Source organism: Maniola jurtina, chromosome 5 (assembly GCF_905333055.1).
Source record: "Maniola jurtina chromosome 5, ilManJurt1.1, whole genome shotgun sequence".
NCBI classification, from domain to species: Eukaryota; Metazoa; Arthropoda; class Insecta; order Lepidoptera; family Nymphalidae; genus Maniola; species Maniola jurtina.
This window is the reverse complement of record NC_060033.1, coordinates 10,196,965-10,215,214: the sequence shown is the minus strand read 5'-3', so window position 1 is coordinate 10,215,214 and position 18,250 is coordinate 10,196,965. Positions and strand designations below refer to the sequence as shown.

Below are 18,250 nucleotides of genomic sequence, written 5' to 3'. Positions count from 1 at the left end.
GTTTAGAGTGTTGTCAATCAAATGATTTCTTCTCTGGTCCTCTGCCTGGTTTACAAAATTATTCCGTGATTAGTTTTCTCTAATACTTATTTAAAAAAGTGTAAACTTACACTATGACGAATTTTGAAGTCTAAACAAAATCTAAATGAAAAATATCTTCAACAGGCCATCGACACGACCGCCACATCAGCAGTCGCCTCTTCATTCCTAAGCCTGTACAGCGGCGCTATGAGTAGTGCGTGTACCTCAGTGAGCAGCACAGCAAGCACGAGCCTCGCGTCAGCAGCACACAGCAAAGCGGCGGCGGACACCACGCGCCCTGCGAGCAGCCCCGCACTCGACAATCCCCTGCTCAACAACAATAGCTTGAAGCTTGATAACGCCAATGGAAATACTGGGAGCAAGACTGCGAGGTGAGCACAACCTTTGTATCCAGTTCTAATCCTGTAACAGTGACGCTATGAGCAGTCAGAACTCAGTACACAGCCCAGTAAGTACTAGATTGACTTTAGCAGTACGCAGCAGATACCACGCGCTCTCTTAGTTTGAAATTATAGAGCGCACTTTAACTTTGCTTAGACTTAAGTTTCAGTTAAAACGAGATAGATTTATGTCAGCCGTATAACGCTGTCTCGTTTTAATAGTGCCTTAAGTCTGAGCAAAGTCAAAATGCGCTCTTTAGATCTCAGCCTAAGTAGTTGGACGATTCACTGCTCAACAACAACAGTTTGAAGCTCAATGACGAAGGAATACTGGGAGTAAGACTGAAAAGTAACTACAATGGTGCTGAGCGCATGTATAAGTACCACGGCAATACAGAAAGCACGAGCCTGGCTTCATCAGCGTACAGCAAAGTCGTGGATGATACCATACGTTTTTCTACCAGTCAGCGTAGGACGCTCGATATTAGCGAAGCTTGATAATGCCAATGGAAATTCTGGGAACACTACGAGATGGGCTCATTGTAGGATGTGATTTTTCGACTTTACCCAGACCACAAATATTAGGACAACAAGGAACAAGCATTGATTCGAGTGATAATAATAACTAGCGTTCGAAGCTGTCTAAAAGTGGATTCACGGACGAAAACACAATAAGAAAAAAAAGAAGAGATAAAAACATGGGCCTACACTTTATTTTCCTAAGCTCTAGTTTGACATCAAGACATCAGACATTGAGGTTTACCTCAGTCTGCAGTTTTAAGTGAATTTAAATTATTTGTTTCAGTCCAGCGTCGTCACCTGCACCTTTGTTCAGACCATCATTCCCCAACACATTTGGAAATCCGCCAACATTCGGAAGACAAAGGTAAATTATACAATAATTGCACATAGTAATTAACAATATACATAAGAAGAAAAAATGAGAATAAAATTATTGAAAGGTGACTTGAGATTTCCTACTTAATAACCAAGAGAGTCCAATTTATGATAAGGGTGTTTTTTCATTTTCAGCTCAAACACAAATCCGACGTCAGCTTTATCAAGCACTGCACTTTTGTCAACTTTGACCGCCATTCCTCCTACAGGTAAAGAAACTCAGTTACACATCTTTTACTTATTTATTTATTTATTAGCACATAGCTGCAATCAGACCTGCTGACAAAATATGATGATGCGATAAAGCGCGCTTACGTAGAAAATATTGTCTATTCACTTTTGACTTGAAGATACAGTTCTTGGGCACACTCTCTAAAATATATATTTTAGATACCTACATTGCATCTCAAAATCAGTAAGTATATCAAGTTTGTGTTTTGTTTTTCAGGTGTTGGAGTGAACGCAGCGATGGCTGCATACCAAAGCGCGTTATTATCTGCCATGGCTGCGCATACACACACGTTCCCAAATCTGACAGGTATGTAACATCAATGATTACTATTGATTTATTAAGTAAGTAATTTAAATATTATTGTGCGAAAGTAACCTATGAACATGATATTTTCATGGATTAATCGACCTTGACATTTGGTACGGAGATAGGCTTTAATTTGCATCCAGAAGACATATTATATAGGTTGTCCTTATCTAGCTCTAGGTGTTATCCCAAGTAAAAAGAAAATCAAAGGAGACGCATTTTTCCACGATAATAAATGATTACCTAGCCGATGACATCTTTTGTTTTGAATTTACGTATTTACAGTTAACCAAAAAAATTTTTTTTTTCAGCCCCTACAGATCTATCGCTCAAAACGTCAGTATCCACACCACTACACGCGACATCTACGTCATCGTCTCTAGCAGGCTCAGGGAGCCAGAAGTCGCTTCTCTCACACAAATTGTCTGGAGCAGAAGTAGGCGCGGTACGGCAGCTCATCACAGGATACCGTGAATCGGCCGCCTTCCTCCTTCGATCCGCTGACGAATTAGAGGCGTTACTGCTGAACCAACCCTAGGACACACCCAAACCCTTTCCAGATCTATTCGGATTCAAGTTCGGGTACTTCTGAATGGACAATTGCGTGCAATTTTAGAAATTTCTGGCAAAAATGTTTGTTTCAAACGTCGTCGTATTTGGCGATCTTGGTTTTGGCCACTAGTTGGTGACCGAAGTTGAAAATGTTTATAACAGTTGATTTTGTGGTTTCTTTATAATGTTATAAGTAAATTCCGCTGATATACGATCAGTATTGAATGATTGTTGTAAACCATCAAATACAAATTAAAGTTAGGTGCTTATTATATCTATTTTATAAACAGAATGGGGAATATTGACTCGTCAGTATACGGAACTAGATGAAAGATTTGAATAAAGGGACCTCAATGATTCAATATTAGATCGTGTGTTAACTGTAGAGATAGACTTGTGGGAAGCGGGCGGAAATTGTGGAGCCCCAAAGAGCAAAATCTTAAGAAAGCAAAAGACAAATTCGATTGTACTCCAAAACAATAATATATGAATCTAAAAGTAGTCCTGCGCAAAAGTCGAAACTATCCTTTTCCATAGGACATTGTGAAAATAATAGCACTACTTTTACTCCGGTCAATTTAGAGGTTTGTTGGAATTGTTTATTAACTAAGTATTTAATTTTATTTATCGAATTAAAACCCCGTTGTAACCTACCCGTTAAACTTTTAACGAGCTCTTTATTGTCAAAGTCTTGCTTCTGGGGTACTTATGACCTCTTTTTATTTAATTATAATATATTATAATATTAGAAAGGTGAAATTCAAATATCGCTCAGTAACAAACAACTTTGAAGTTTGTATTGGCGCATAGTTTTTTAGAAAGGGATATGGAAGTACTTAAAAAACACATGTAATAAGATACAAAAATTGTACATTCTGACCCAATAACCCAGTTCAGTTAAAAGTTTTAATGCATTTAATGTTTAACTTTCATTGTTTTGACTGTTAAAAAAATGAAAGTTAAACATTAATTGCATTTGCTGCAAACGACTGCTAGCAATCATCGTTCATCATTAACATCTCAACCTGTTGCAAGAACGGGTCGCCTTTCAGGATGAGGCAATAAAATGAGTTCCTGCTAGTAATATGGCATAGCAATGCTGCTATTTAATGCAGACTAATTTAGGCCTAGTGGATTTTGAGGTAAGGTCCTGGGTAACAATTTCAATAAAAATATCCATTTCTTTTACATAAGTACATTTTTGGCAGATTACTTGTAAAATTACCTTAGTCATCTTATGAATCTCTCATATTTTGTTGTCATTGTTTAAAATGAGCAGGTAAATGGCCTAATAACAGGAAATCAATACTTCATTAATATTTCATTAGCCTTTTCAGTTAAATTATTATGAAGTAGCCAGTACACAAAAATGACGTTTTGTCATAAAATATACTCGTATTATATATTGTTACTTAATATTTATTTTCTCACGGTCGAAAGATTTAATTTTTTCAATTCTATCTATAATAATTATTATTAATCGGTCGATAGGTTCTCGAAAGCTGTATGGACTTTTTTTGATAATTAATAATAACGACTCGCTAAGTAACTTATCGACAGATTACGAATAGATTGATAATAATTAATTTTGGCCGTAGGAAGCGTCAAATAATTTCAACAAAGTAAAATTAGCTGACGAAAATTAAGCTGTTGGTATTTGAGCTTGAGGTAAGTGATAAAAATTTGTGGTTGATTAATTTGGAAATAAGTAAGCTGTATAAAACAACTTGCTGAAGTCAAACTAACCCTTAACTTCTTTCCATAATAAAATCTTATAAACCATTGAAACCTCGTCCCATTCGCGACCTGACTCAGGTCCAAAAACATAAATTAATACTATGGAATTTTAATCTATTGTCCAAAAACAATTGAGTGGTTAGCGATAAGATGATAAGATCTTGTTAATTATAGCTAAATAAATATAAGAAAGTCATTCTTCGTCATTCATTAAGAATTTCCATAAAATAAGATTTACGAGTTTTGACAAAAATATGTATTCGGCGTTCGTACAAAGCTGCCATATTGTAAAAAGTGTTGCCATTCTAAACTCGTCGAAGAGTACAAAATTATTTTGTGTATAATTAGATGTAAGAAAAAAATCAGGGAGTTTTTAGTGTAAGGTCAAAAATTTCTTGCCTGGTGCGATAGATTAGTAATTAAAATTTAGCGGCAGCTGATTACTATATTATTTAAATTATAATTTTGGTGATCGAAATACATTATTAAATTGTCTTTGTAAGTTTTAGCATAACAGAGTCTAAAATTAGATTTTAAAATGGCATTCTAGATTTAAGAAGCACGAATTTATTTGTTGTTTTGTATCATACTAATAGTTCTGTAGTTGTATTTACAAACGATTAATATATTTCTATTATATCAATATTAATTCAAAATAATATCTACTATACGGTATCGTGATTGGCTCCATCCAAATTTATTACTTTGTTTGCCTTTTCTTTATAATTATTGTTGCAACACTGATATTTTTTTTTAAGTTTTTTTGTATATATTTTGATATAGTGAAACGATATTTTTTTGTTTATGATAATAATTAATAATAATTTAAGTGGCAGTGTTGCTAGTTATAATATTTAGAAATACCTACGTCAATATTTTCGCTTTGCTCAGTACAATTAACATCTGATCTTTATGTATAATACTTGTTACCATAGATTTTATGGCCAGGTACTCTAGTTAGGGTTAGTGTTAGGGAATGCTTACAGTGTACAAATTAGGGTTCAACGTTTTGGAAACAAACTACATATTAAAGATCCTTCTTGGTAAAAAGTTTCTATTTTGGGCCTAATTCTTTTTTGTAAATTTTGAGATACCTCGTAATGTTATTTACATATATTCCGTTGTTAGTTAAGATAACTGTCTTTTTATAATATTATTTTACTGTAGGTACAAGTATAATTTTCGGCCAGTGTAGTTACTTTTCTTCATGCAATAGTGTAATAGACAATAGTTTTCGTTAATAAATAAGTTAACACATACATAAAATAGATGATAATTCAAATAAACGCTTATTTCTTTGCTCACTCAGCTACTGCAAATTTTTGACTAATATCTAGTACATCCTAGTTTTCGTTTTTGGGGGTGTAGTTTTCGCTAGTTCGCTAGATATTTACAATGGAAAAACATTATTTGAAAAAATCTATGAAAACTACCAATGCCGACAGAAAATGTTTAAAAAGTCGAGTACCTAATAATTATTATTTTATTTATCTAAGAAATCGTTACTTAGGACATAATGAACTATAAATTCATTTTCAGGTACCTTTGAATAAACAGTAGGTTTATTTTTGGAAAATGTCCTAAAAATGCATTATGTTTCATATTAGTCAAAAATTGTGCGGTTCTACACAGAATGTACAATAGTTTTTCCACTTTGCCAATTTTTCTCAATAGTATAAAAGCTTGTGCCAGTTTAAAAAAAAATTGTAAATCCACTTTTGAATATGAAAAATTTGCCAAAGATCCGAATTGATTATTCTAATTGTTTATAATTATGTATTTCTATATTCGATGAGTTCTTGTAAGTTTTGTTTATAAGTTAGAGGCGCGCGTAACTGATTGACAATGGATTGCAAGATTGCACTTTTACGGCCAAAATTAATAATAACAATCTACCTATCTGTAATCCGCCGATAAAATACTTAGCAACATTATTATTAATTTGTCAAAAAAGAGCATCTGGGGCACGGACTACCATGCCCCAAATGCTGATCAAAAATTACCTGAAAATTATATGCCATATAATTTTCAGATAATTTTTGACAAATAACAACGTTGCTAACTAACTTATCAACAGATTGCAGATATCATTAATTTCGTCCAGTAAAGGTAAGTCTATGCAGTGTTCTAAACATTTGCTACGCAAGTGTATTTCTTATAAAAATCGCTTTGGAATGAAATTGTGATTAGATTATGCGCGCTAAACCAGATAGATCATAGGATTTTTGCGTTAGTTTTCAAGTCATTCCAATATTTTTCTAAAACTTGTGTAATTCGGTGCATTAGAAAGAAGAAAGTAGTCCTTGTACTTAAATGGAGATTTGTAAAAAGTATGTTTAGGGTATTATAAAAAAAGTTGATTAGAAATATGAGAAAGTTGATGTTGGGATAACGAAAAATAACGGAAATCGTGGTAAAAAGTTGAGATGAATTTGTTAGACATTAAAATAATTATATATTATTATTATTAGAGATGTATAAATGGTTTACGATTATTATTAATTTTGAGAGTAATACAGAAATGAAGTAAACAAAATGGCGATTGTTACTATAAACGATATGAGAATTTAGTTATAATTTTGCAATTTCAAAATGTGAGTTTTACAATTTTGAAAAAGAAAATATTAAATATGCTCATATACAATTATTATTTGTTTTACTTTGAATTTATTTATGCGAACAATCTTAATATTACCCAATGTAATAAGTCAATAATTTTATTCAAAGAATAGGTACTTCAATCTCCTTTATCTACGGCATCGTACTTTGCGTAAAAGCAACCGTAGAAGCAACGTCGAAGAAAAACAAAATATTATGATCCTTTAAGACATATAATTTTTATGTACAATCTATGACTATTAATAAATCAAATGACTATTCTAAATTAAATCGACTAATAAAACTCAGTAAACAGTAGCAGGAGTCTCGGTAGGACCTGTCCTGTCGATAACAAACCTGTCCCCATACGGATAGTACCGCTTGTCGGACATTAGGTAATGGGTCGCATTGGTGATGAAGTCCAGATTTGAACGAGATGCCAAGTATGAGAACATGGCGGGATATCTTTCTGTACCACATCTTGAACAAAAATAACGCAAATATATAATAGGCAAACCTCACCTATTAAAATGGTGAAAAATTCGCAGTTTGTAAATTCACACAAAAGGTTTTACGTATGGCCGCAATTACACTTGTAAGTTTTACTCACGTAAGAAAAATTTCCAACTTACGTAGGTAAGTTATAAAAAGTCATACAAATATTATAAAAGCGAAAGGGTGTCTTTCTGTCTGTCTGCTAGCTTTGCACGGTTCATCCGTTTAATTGATTTTGACGGGTATAGAGATAACTTTCATCCCGGCTACTTTTTATCCCGGAAAATAAAAGAGTTCCCACGGGATTTTAAAACCCTTAATCCACCCGGGCGCGGCAATCACTCAGTAGGTATACGATGAACTACTTAATATAAGAGTGCTTATAGTTGTTTTTATGATAGAGCATTAAAAATTTGTTCCTCAACATTAACCATCGCCTCCGGCCCCCATCCTCAGGATTACATATTTAATATTAAGGCTGATTTCAGATTAGTAAATTTCACACACCATTGAGAAGATTATAGAGAACTTTTTCCTTATGATGTTTTCCGTCACCTCTGTAGAGCATCTACGTATAAAATATCCAGAGTCCTGTAACTTTTGACAGAACTCAGTTAAGGCGCTATCGGAGCGCAGCAGAGACCGATCCTTAATCTGAGTGCGGAACGTGAAGATAGACTTGAATATTGTGGTACTTACAGTTTCCGAATACCCCACGACGCGAGTCCCCATAATATTCCGTCACTCACGGCTGGAGCGCCTGTATCCCGCTGCAAAAAGATTAATTTTTTTTCGCCATATCTTGTTACTAAGTCTTGTAAAGAACCCATCCAAAGCACATTCTTAAAACATTTTCCGATGCACATTTCTAGATGATGTGATTTCCTAAGATATTTTTAAAATTGCTGCAAGATTTCTCTTATCTATACTAATATTATAAAGAAGTAAAATTCGTTTGTAGGCGTTAATCTCTGGAACAGTAGTTCCACTCTAGTAGTAGTAGTGGAACAGTAGTTTCTGTAGTGTAGTTTCATAATCGGTCCTACTATGAAAATTCTTTCATCCGTAGAGCTACATTATTTCTGAGTGACATATAGGCTATATTTTATTTTCAAAAATTAGAGATCCCTACAAAAGTTGTAATAAGTTTCACGTACGAGTTGTAATAAGCTACACGTACGAGACGTGTCCGAAGAAGTTTAATAAAATTGCGATAGTACCGAAAGCCGTTGAAGCAGTGACGGATTAAGACTACTTGGTGCCCTAAGCAATCCATGCCTATGGGCCCCCCTATCCGTATGTCAACTAAACTAGAATCGGTCTTTAAACCTTTACCGCCTAAAAACATTAGTTTTTTGTAAAATAAGATGATGAGATGTAACGTACTTTAGAAGTGGAGTAGTTAGGTGCGACAACAATAAAAACCAAAGCATAATTTATTTATTTGTTGAAATGCGCCTTGCGGCTTTCGAGGGCAATCGAATTGTCGAATGCACAAGCGGGCAGCGAGTGGGCAAGCGGAAGTGGGGTTATGACTCTAGATCGGACTCTATGTCAACTTAAAATGCGCGAATTTTCAAATTAGCCCTAGAAACACTTTTTGGTGTGGTTTTTGGTGACGTGAGTGAGACGTAATACCCTAAGGGCGGATTTTTTTTTTGTGCTTCTTCTGGTGCCCCCTCAGACGTGATGCCCTAGGCAATTGCTTAATTTGATTAAGGGTTAATCCGTCACTGCGTTGAAGCAGTTCTCGTGGTCAATTAACATCGCCTGGTTGCAACGTCAGAGCTACTGATTGACGTCAAGAAGATGGCTCTCAAACGCTAGCTTGTAATCGTATGAAAATTTTAAAAATAGTGCAAGTTGCGCGTCTCCCAGTCTGCGCGGCACATACCTATTATGAAGTGGTACGACACGGCCACACTGAAGCATATGGTGCCGTTGTCACACTTATCGAGGTCCATCAACATCCCGTGGTTTGTAGTACACTTGCAAAATCACGCCTACTGAAGGTGAGATCAATTGCAATCGAATAAAAATGCAATTCTTACAGTGCAAGGTGCGCGTCTCCCAGTCTGCGCGACGCAGATAAAGTTGTGCGACACGACCACACCGAAGCGCATAGTGACGTTGTTACACTTATCGTGGTCCATCAACATCGCGTGGTACACTTGCAGGGTCACGCCCACTGATTTAAATATGCCGTCGCGCTAAAAAAGACAAAGAGTCTTGAGTTGAGAGCTGCGCGTAGTCTCATTCACGCCTCATCAGAGCATCAATATGTCAGTTGAAGATATTTTCAGCGAATAAACTTACCCTTTCAGCTCCCCAGCTAGTGACCCAAACATCTTCAAACGCAGGCCACATGGCACGGTTCGGAAGATCTACACCGTGTACTGAATCTGAAAATCTGGGATTATGGTATAATAGATATGACAGATTCTTCATGATTATTCATTGAATCTAGGGCATTAATAAAAATCTATCTATTTACGGAAAATAGACGGACTTACATAGGGGTATTGCACAAGGCAGTCCTTGCGACCTGTGTTATACCTGTGTTATTCCTCATATTTGAAAATAGCTCTAAAGGGAAGGGCATTCCACATTATTCAGATTCGGGTCCAGAATGGAATAATATCAAGTATGAGGTGAATATTTTTTGGTAAACATCATCTCTCTCTTTTTGTACCTAATCTAAGAAAAAACTAGTCTATGAATGACGACCACAATAGAAGCCGCTGGACAAAAGCGGCACCAGACTACCTACGATTTGTGAAATCCTTACAAGAACGACCTACGAGGACGTCTTCAATTGAAACGACGATAACGATGATAAGGATTTTAAAAAGGTCTTGTGCAAACTCACTTGATGTTCTTATTTAGAAGTAACAAAGCCACATCGTTGTCAGGTAGCGTGCGGATACTCCACCTGGGATGTTTGACCACCTCCTGGATCTTGACAAGCTGACCACCTCTGTCCATATGCCTGCTACCAGCTCTTACGCGCATCCGACTTATGCGCTTTGATCTAGAAATGCGCATAATAACACAAAATATTTAAATTAAAAGCTATGGTACGTATTTAGAAATCCATACTTAATATTTGCTTAATATTATAAATGCGAAAGTGTGTCTGTCTGTCTGTCTGCTACGTTTTCACGGCCCAACCGCTGGGCCGATTTTAATGAAATTTGGTACAGAGTTGGGATACATTCCGGGAAAGGACATAGGCTACTTTTTATCCCGGAAAATCAAAGAGTTCCTACGGGATTTAAAAAATCGAAATCCACGCGGGCGAAGCCGCGGGCATCCCCTAGTAAAATATATAAGTAGCAGATATTTATAAAGAAAGGGTGATCTGTACAAGATTCTAATATCATCATTTGGACTATTTTCATCCCATGATAACCAGTTTGACGCATCTTTATGCTCGGAAATTATTCTATTAAAAATCGGCAGGTAAATCCCTTTTAAATCACAAAGAAGAATTAATTTCTTATAGGTTATTTATGACCTTTGAATTCCTTCTTCAACCTTAAGCTCATTACTATGTAGATTCCTGATCATTGATGGATTTGTTTGAAAATTACCTATAGATCCACCTATTTAAGATTCTCAAACAAAATATATCGTTTAAAGCTTTGCTAGAATTGAATAATGTTTCCATTGTGCAGATATAGAAATCAAAGTCAAATCGAAGCCATTTATTCAGAATAGGTACCATTGGCGATTTGGATTTGTAAGATAATTCAAGTAATGGCGATAATATTAAAAACAAGTAGAAGTAAAAAGTATGTAATTCAGTGAAATTTCCGTACTCATTCCTATTCCAGTAAACTGTTTAGAACTGTTTCCTACCACGAAAGTGTAGCAATAGTATAACAATTTAAAATAAACCGTAAACTGAATAAAATGTAAGTATAACATAAAAATGCTTACTTCCATACGCAATTGGCAGTTGTGATAACAAGACGGGGGTTAAGCAATGCGCCCGCGCACCAATGCCGGTTGTCCTTTTGAATGGACACCACATACGGGTAGTCTTGTATCATAGCGTCTCTCCCGGCTATCAAACGTCTATTCCTTACTACGAAACAGATAAGAACATGTTTTAGTTTTTGTTTAAACCTCGAAATTCTATCTTATTTAATTTTGAGACAAAAATACTGATATATGCTAAAATACTACTACTAACTACAAGATCGGTTGATACTGTTTACTTCCCGCTTACTTTACTAGATAAAGGGAGTTAGGATTACTGATGTAGAAAGTAAACGCGTTTAAAGTTCTGTTAGGTACATCTTTATTTGAATTTACAATGAATTATCAAGATTTACCTTTCTTTTCTTGTTCCCTTGTCACTCTTCTATCTTGTTTTGGATTCCTTGCATAGGGCTTTTTAGGTCCTATCTGGTCTCGCCCAGGGTATAGAAATTTAGTATGATTTTTGGTTTTAGTGTATTTAAGGTTACGAGACAGCCTCTTCTTACCACGCTTTACGGTTCGCAATTTTGTGGCATTTATGTTTCTCTTTTTTGTTTTCTTTATCACATAAGGAACTTTACCCTTAATAACTTTTGTTTTACTTTTTGCTTTATTTCTTTTTAAAGATGAATTGTTTGTATTTTTATTTAGACCTTTGCGTTTTATTCGCTTTTTGTTAATTTTTCTTCGCTTGACATTTTTATTATTTTCTGTAGCTTTTCCTATTCCTGTCGTATTAACGTGAGCGGCAGCAGACCTTTTCCTTCGTAAGAAAGGAATTCCATAATCTGGCAAAACCTTTTTTACACGCGTTTTTCTGTCTGCATTACCTTGGAAATTAATACTTTCTGGAACATCGTTAATTTTCCTCTCGGCGAACGGTGGGAAAGCTGTGTAGGTATTATTTTTCACAAGAGACTTCTTAATTTTAGCTTTATGGCTTCCATATTTTCCCAATTTTCCGAATTTCTTGGAGTTTACTAACTGGATACCCTTTTGTAATGTTGTATTCACTTTCTTTGGATACGTTCTAATGGCGATTTTTGTATCACGTAATTCATTAGCGCAGTCTAAAGTTAAATACAGTGTGCATATGACCAGTATTACCAATAGTGCCTTCATGGTGCCATTGAGAATTGTTTAAACTTCAAGCTTAGACAATAAAGTTTTTACGACATTTTTATGCATTCTTGGTTATATTCGTCAGTGTAGCGATAACTTTTCAATTTCATAGCATTTGCAATGTCAATAACAACTTTGATTTAATTAAAACAAGAATTATATGTTCGGAAACTGTTTGTTCGGTCCTTATTTCTAAATCAAAATAAAACTTTTGAGACATAATAAATATTTTATTGAAAAACAAATCGATCTTGTAAGTTTAGCTTATAGTATAAACTTTAAAACTAAGTACTCAACCAGTTCATGACGTAATCTATTACTGAACTTCAAGTTCAGCGTCTTGAGAATTTCAAAAAACATCAATATTGATGGTATTGACAAGGTCGCCACAACCCTGTTGCCTGTCAATACCATCAATATATTCTCGATCGGAATCGCGATAACGCACAATTTTTCAGGCATTAATTTTTCATTTTATTTAGTTTTTAGACTTATTATGTTTAGTATTGTGTCTGAATAAATGATATTCATTTGAAGGTTTTATTTCAATCTCGCGGTGCGATCTTCTTGAAGGTAGCAAGCTGTACGGCGAGCTGGTGCAGGATGTGCTTGCCAGCGGGCGCGTCGTCGGTGGTTACAGCTCGAGACAGTCTGACTGCGCGACCGCATTCTCGGACGAAATATTCCAGCTCGTTTTCTAGTCTGCCGTCACCTGTAAATAAAGATTTTGGAGAACTCTATGATTGGATGATATATTTGGATATGATAAATTAAAGTACTAAGTAGGCGATTATTATTATCAAGGTGCACGGTAGTAGCAAAACAAATACGGGCGTAATGCAATGGTGTATCTATTTACACGAAACATTTCTCGTTTCTTTTTACCCAATATACGTGGGCTGATCCAAAAACTGATAATGAAAGGAAAATAGTTTCTAGAAAAAAGAGATTGTATTTATTCTGTAGCTAAGAATTTTCGAAACGACCTAGCTATGTCTTATAAGCAGGTAGGCACGTAAGATATGTGTATATAGATATACCTTGTCCCATCCTAGCGTTCAGAGGCTGTAGACATTTGTTAGCTAGCCTCGCGAGCTGCGACCGCTCTGAGCTGAACGCTTCGTCCAGATCGAAGAGCTCTAATGGCGGCGGAGGGGGATCCCTGAAAGTTGGCGCGAAAACCTGAAAATAGTTTTTTTCGATCAGAAGCCTGATGACAAGTAAGATTGAAGGGAAACGTTGCCAGAATTTTTATTACGGCAAATCTTGGGGCTATTTTCCTTTTCGAATTAACTTATGAGAGGTCATTTGAGTAGTCATAATTTTGTAAATCAAGTAACAGTTTTATTATAAAAGTTGAAAAAGTGAAGTGAAAGAGAAGAAAATGGACAAAAAAAGTTAATTATAGCAGATCACTTACAGCTAGCTGCAGTGGTGGAAAAGGTGTTTCGAACTGTGGAGCTATCAGCCTTAGCGGCTCATGTTTTACGCCAAGCTCTTCATATAATCCCAGCACTTCAGGCACTAAAACAGTACAAAATAATCCTATTTTAACTCCCTTCTAAATTCTTAAGAGTAGGATAATTAAATTTCAGCTGTGTCCACCCACGCTTTTTCATCATTCTTATAATCTTCGATTGTGTATGTAACAGGGCTTTTTTCAGGAGCATACATTTAACAGATTTTTTGAACTTGTAGATACCTCTAAAGGTCAAAAAATCTAAGTCTAAATTCTGGAATTATTATTATTATGAATATGGAATTGTTATTTATTGTGGAATTTTACTACAAAATATAATTTTTTCGGCAATAGGTACCTACTTACAATGAGAAAGATTGAGCGAGAACAGTGTCCAGGTGAAAAGAGCGTGGGGATGTAAGGGTGCAAGGCGAGGAGGCGGTGCGCTGGCTGGCTCTGGCAGTAGTACCGAGCTAAGCCATAGAGTGTCCCCCAGAGTTCGGTATTCGTTGATCTGCAACAATTTAAATTGAAAATGAAAATCTAGCAAATTTATGCCTAATTTTAAAATCTTCAAAGATTCTAATATTATCTCTCCTTTTTGAAAATCGGGTATGTCATCTGCCAAACAGGAGTTAAATGTTTGGTGAAATTGGACCTTAAGTTTTACAAATTTTTGGGAATTATTTGATTTTCGCGGATAGTAAGATAGTAAGTTTTTCGACTCTCACTTTTTGTGTTCAGGAGGTACCCAGAAAACGTATTTTTTTCCAAAAAGTAAGTATGCCTCTGTGTAACAGGTTTCTACTCAACTTTACGGCCCTTAGAATTTATTTTAAAAATGGTGGTTTCTGCTTTCTATACACTTACATCAGGGTCCTCAACATCGATGGCATTCAGATGAAAGTCAGTGACGCCTCCAAGATAATTGAAAATCATTTCACGAATAAGGTCGTTGCATTCGCTATCTAAATACTGATCCGCGAAGAAATGCCCAGATCCGATGACGAAGAGCTTTCCTGGAATTATTAAAATACTATTTGACATTGCGTTGTTTAACCCTTACCCCTCACATACTTGAGCTCTTGACTACGATCTCACCAGGTGGTAAGTGACAATGCAGTCCAAGATGGAAGCGGGTTAACTTGAAAAGCTTGTAGCAGATTAATAAAACCCCTAAGCGGTTTATACGTGGCATCGTACCGGAACGCTAAGTCACTTGACGGCATGGCTTTGACGGGACCTGGGCGCGTTTGGTACCCTCGCAGCTTTAGGTTTAAGTTTTCGTAATTAATTATCACCACTTTATCACAAATCTGACTATCAAAAGGTGCACCCCTACTTTGAATAAATTATTTTGATTTTGGGAGATCCAAAAGCTACCACTAGACAGGACAGACACAATTCACAAATTATCTATTAATGCTCAAATTAATTGTCCCTGCTTATAAGGCTAAATTCTTCTGCTTAAGGTCACACGCTCACACTAATTGCGCTGGGGAGGTCGTCAAAAATTTGTGCTAGGGGTAGGTACGTACAAGAATAGAGTGCTACGGGTGATGGATTAGAACCTTCCATCTTTCGGATTTCAGCCCGCTCTTTGCCCATTGATCAATTGAGACTAAAATTATGCACCGTTAACTACCCACCTCCACTTTTTTCTGAGATGTACATAGCTGCAACTGGTCGTTTCACAGGATAGCAAACGTCACTGCTTGAAAACATTGCTGCAGAGGGTTTTTTTACCGTCAATGTTGCGCCATAGGGATAGACAAAATTTGGTGTTGGCGGGTCTTCTCTAAAACACAATCAGACCATCAATAAAATTTCCTCAATGGCAACAATGTGCCAGAGCCCAGAACTTAGCAACTTAGCAATGATTTTATCTACCAACGATTACGAATTAATTGGCTTGACAGTAAAATTTTACACGAAAATATTATCTAGGATGATTAATGTTCTTGTTTCTGTGACCAGGGTTTAGCTTGGTCAGGACCGAGCTAAAACATATAGCGAGTAACATTGAGACATATTAGTCGACCGTTGATTTAATCAACCTGACAGAAACCAGCGGTAGTTAACTCCGAAGAAGAATTTTGTATTATACATACTTAGGTATAATACATAGACTGTACCAGCTAAGCAGTGATAGGCGACGCCTTCTATTAGGGAGGTTGGGCGGCGGGTACGCACCTCTAACTTTTCAGAATTAGGTGCGTTTTACATAATTAAATATCACTTGCTTTAACAATGAATGAAAACATCGTGAGGAAACCTGCATGCCTGAGAATTCTTCATAATGTTCTCAACTTCTCAAATATGTGTGAAGTCTGCCAACCCGAACTGGGCCAACGTGGCAGACTATATGGTCTACCCCCTTCTCATTCTGAAGGCTCTATAGTAATCTGCGATGGGTTGATCATGATGGTGATATGAGATTATCAACCAGACTTGCTTGGAGAACTTACAGAAAGTCATCAGATTCGCTGATATAATTTGGCATCTTCATAATGTACTTCAGCACCGCTCGATTGAGGATGCCATTAGATATATGACACTCTTTAGGGTGGTAGAATCTGTGATACTTAGCTCGGACTACACAATCTGGAATTTCCAAAAATAATAAGTAATTATTTAATTTCTCTGTAAAGCACACGCCTATTTTTTTTTTGATGAGGAAGGCGGGGACCACTAAAACCCCCTCGGAGGCAATCCTCAGCGCAACTGACGAACGTACGCTGGTGCCTCTTTTGCGCGATACCTACTTACTGGGCTTATCCTGCACTGCCCTAGCCTCATGCACCTTGTATGTAGGCTTTGAAAACTATATTTACACGTTATCGAAATCAACACACGTTTCAACAAGTCTGTATGTTTATCCGGCCTAATCCTGGGAACTGTTGAATCAATTTTGATGATACTTTCACATCCAGATGAGAAACAAATCCAGATGAGAAAAAAAAAAACAAAAACTCGATCACCGCCGTAAGGTCGCCGGCTTATCGGTATTTTATACGATATATTTCGGAGAGTGTGCACAGGAACTTTCGATCTTGTCCCCCCTTCACCATTTTACCACCGAACCGCAAGACGTCGGGCGAGTTTCCATCCTTATGTCGTCGACATCCCATCTACACGCACGAAACGTTTTGCGTCTTCATTCCTCATACGCATGGCTAAGGTTTGGAATACTCTTCCGCGATCTGTGTTTCCTACCAATTACAATCCGGGTATCTTTAAAACAAGAGTGAATAGGCACCTTCTAGGTAAACGCGTCCCATCTTAGACCACATCATCACTTTCCATCAGGTGTGATTGTGGTCAAGCGCTTACCTATAGTGAATAAAAAAAAAAAAAAAACAAGGAGTGGTGTAACCACCTAGGCTACTTTTTGTCTCTAGCATGCAATACGATGTCTCAATTACCATTATTAACAACAATTCCATACTCTTCGAGGAAGAAGTTTATATTAGTGTTCATACGTTCCTCTCCCCCATCTGTCATCATCACCAACACAGAGTCTCCTCTTTCTACCACACTTTTCAGCGCCGCGAGCTCGTCATCTGTAAATGCATTCTGCGGTCCTGGTATCACCAAGATCTTTACATCTTGGAGTATGTGAGGAGATATTTCTTCCCGATTTCTGAAATAAAATCATAATATTGTTTAGCCTACCTACCTAGGCAGGTACCTACCTACTTACCTACTCACGCTGTAAAAGGGACAAGTTACTGCACTAGATTAGGACTTTCTTCCCGCCTAGGGGCCTCATGATGCGGAACCAATTAAACTAGCCGTTACACCAACTAGACAGTTTCGTATCAGTTCAATCTTAAATCCATGAAAAAACTAATAGCACTTCGACAAACCCACATCATGACCTTCCAAGCGCTCTTTAACTTCCGATGCAGCATTTTGAAATTCTCATTGATTTTGAAGAGTTCATTTTTGGAAATATCGAACAGTATCGTGTCTATCGCCTTCATTCTTATAAAACAAACTTAAGTTAACTTTGTAAAATAATTATTCACGACTTTTTACTATTTTTAAGAAATGACATTGTTTTGTTGTGTTTATTGTTGTCCTTGTTGCCTATTCTGTTGCCATGGTAATGAATTTTAATAAAGGCTGGCGTCCACTGGCTCGCCGAGGCGAGTCGAATCGAATCGAAATAATTTGCCACCACGTATTACCTGTTTGCTATAGAACTGCGTCGAATAGCGACGCTCTGCAGTGCACCGAATCTAGAGATAATGGCCGAATCGAAATGTTTGTCATCGCGTTTCGGTTCGACGAATTCGGCGCGCCTCAGGTCGACTCCGAGGCCAGGCTCTAGGCTGACATCTGTAGAACGTACTTTGCTGACTTAACGTTCAGTTAAATAGAGACGGATTTATATTAGCGAAATAACGCTATCTCGTTTTAAAAGTGTCTTAAGTCAGA

General features: G+C 36.6%; 3 protein-coding genes across 9 annotated transcripts in view; 1 reads left to right on the top strand and 2 right to left on the bottom strand.

Moving 5' to 3' along the window:
* Positions 1–6,793, top strand: part of LOC123865649 (nucleolar protein 4) — a 177,689-nt gene extending 170,896 nt beyond the window's left edge. For all 6 annotated transcript variants that reach the window (XM_045906834.1, XM_045906833.1, XM_045906832.1 and 3 more), the window contains 5 exons: positions 166–413; positions 1,228–1,308; positions 1,455–1,528; positions 1,768–1,857; positions 2,169–6,793. In XM_045906834.1, the coding sequence (XP_045762790.1) occupies positions 166–413; positions 1,228–1,308; positions 1,455–1,528; positions 1,768–1,857; positions 2,169–2,395 (720 nt within the window). In that variant the 3' untranslated portion in view covers positions 2,396–6,793. The remainder of the gene's footprint in view (positions 1–165; positions 414–1,227; positions 1,309–1,454; positions 1,529–1,767; positions 1,858–2,168) is intronic.
* Positions 6,794–6,958: 165 nt separating this feature from the next.
* Positions 6,959–12,543, bottom strand: LOC123865653 (complement factor I-like). Its single transcript, XM_045906844.1, has 7 exons — positions 11,580–12,543; positions 11,182–11,329; positions 10,109–10,270; positions 9,556–9,649; positions 9,291–9,449; positions 7,939–8,009; positions 6,959–7,224 (listed from the first exon to the last, which is right to left on the bottom strand). The coding sequence occupies exons 1-7, from the start codon at positions 12,346–12,348 to the stop codon at positions 7,050–7,052; spliced, it is 1,578 nt and encodes a 525-aa protein (XP_045762800.1). The 5' UTR covers positions 12,349–12,543; the 3' UTR covers positions 6,959–7,049.
* Positions 12,544–12,617: 74 nt separating this feature from the next.
* On the bottom strand, positions 12,618–18,014 carry LOC123865656 (intraflagellar transport protein 52 homolog). Of its 2 annotated transcripts, none has more exons than XM_045906850.1 (9): positions 17,681–18,013; positions 17,233–17,450; positions 16,276–16,411; positions 15,457–15,605; positions 14,678–14,826; positions 14,174–14,321; positions 13,769–13,872; positions 13,389–13,530; positions 12,618–13,060 (listed from the first exon to the last, which is right to left on the bottom strand). In XM_045906850.1, exons 1-9 carry the CDS (start codon positions 17,791–17,793, stop codon positions 12,894–12,896), a joined length of 1,326 nt encoding a protein of 441 aa, XP_045762806.1. In that variant the 5' UTR covers positions 17,794–18,013; the 3' UTR covers positions 12,618–12,893. The 2 variants fall into 2 exon arrangements, with proteins under 2 accessions (XP_045762806.1, XP_045762807.1); XM_045906851.1 differs by having other exon boundaries at positions 12,920–13,060; positions 13,389–13,510; positions 17,681–18,014.
* Between the last annotated feature and the right edge of the window lie 236 nt (positions 18,015–18,250).

Excerpts from the sequence above, each read along its gene's own strand:
- LOC123865653 (XM_045906844.1), bottom strand. The coding sequence starts at position 12,348 with ATGAAGGCACTATTGGTAATACTGGTCATATGCACACTGTATTTAACT. Across the intron at positions 11,330-11,579 it reads AAGGGAACAAGAAAAGAAAG|TAAGGAATAGACGTTTGATA; the intron begins GTAAATCTTGAT and ends TCTGTTTCGTAG. Across the intron at positions 10,271-11,181 it reads ACTGCCAATTGCGTATGGAA|ATCAAAGCGCATAAGTCGGA; the intron begins GTAAGCATTTTT and ends GCGCATTTCTAG.
- LOC123865656 (XM_045906850.1), bottom strand. The coding sequence starts at position 17,793 with ATGAAGGCGATAGACACGATACTGTTCGATATTTCCAAAAATGAACTC. Across the intron at positions 15,606-16,275 it reads AGCGAATCTGATGACTTTCT|AGAAGACCCGCCAACACCAA; the intron begins GTAAGTTCTCCA and ends ATTGTGTTTTAG. Across the intron at positions 14,322-14,677 it reads TCGATGTTGAGGACCCTGAT|ATCAACGAATACCGAACTCT; the intron begins GTAAGTGTATAG and ends AAATTGTTGCAG.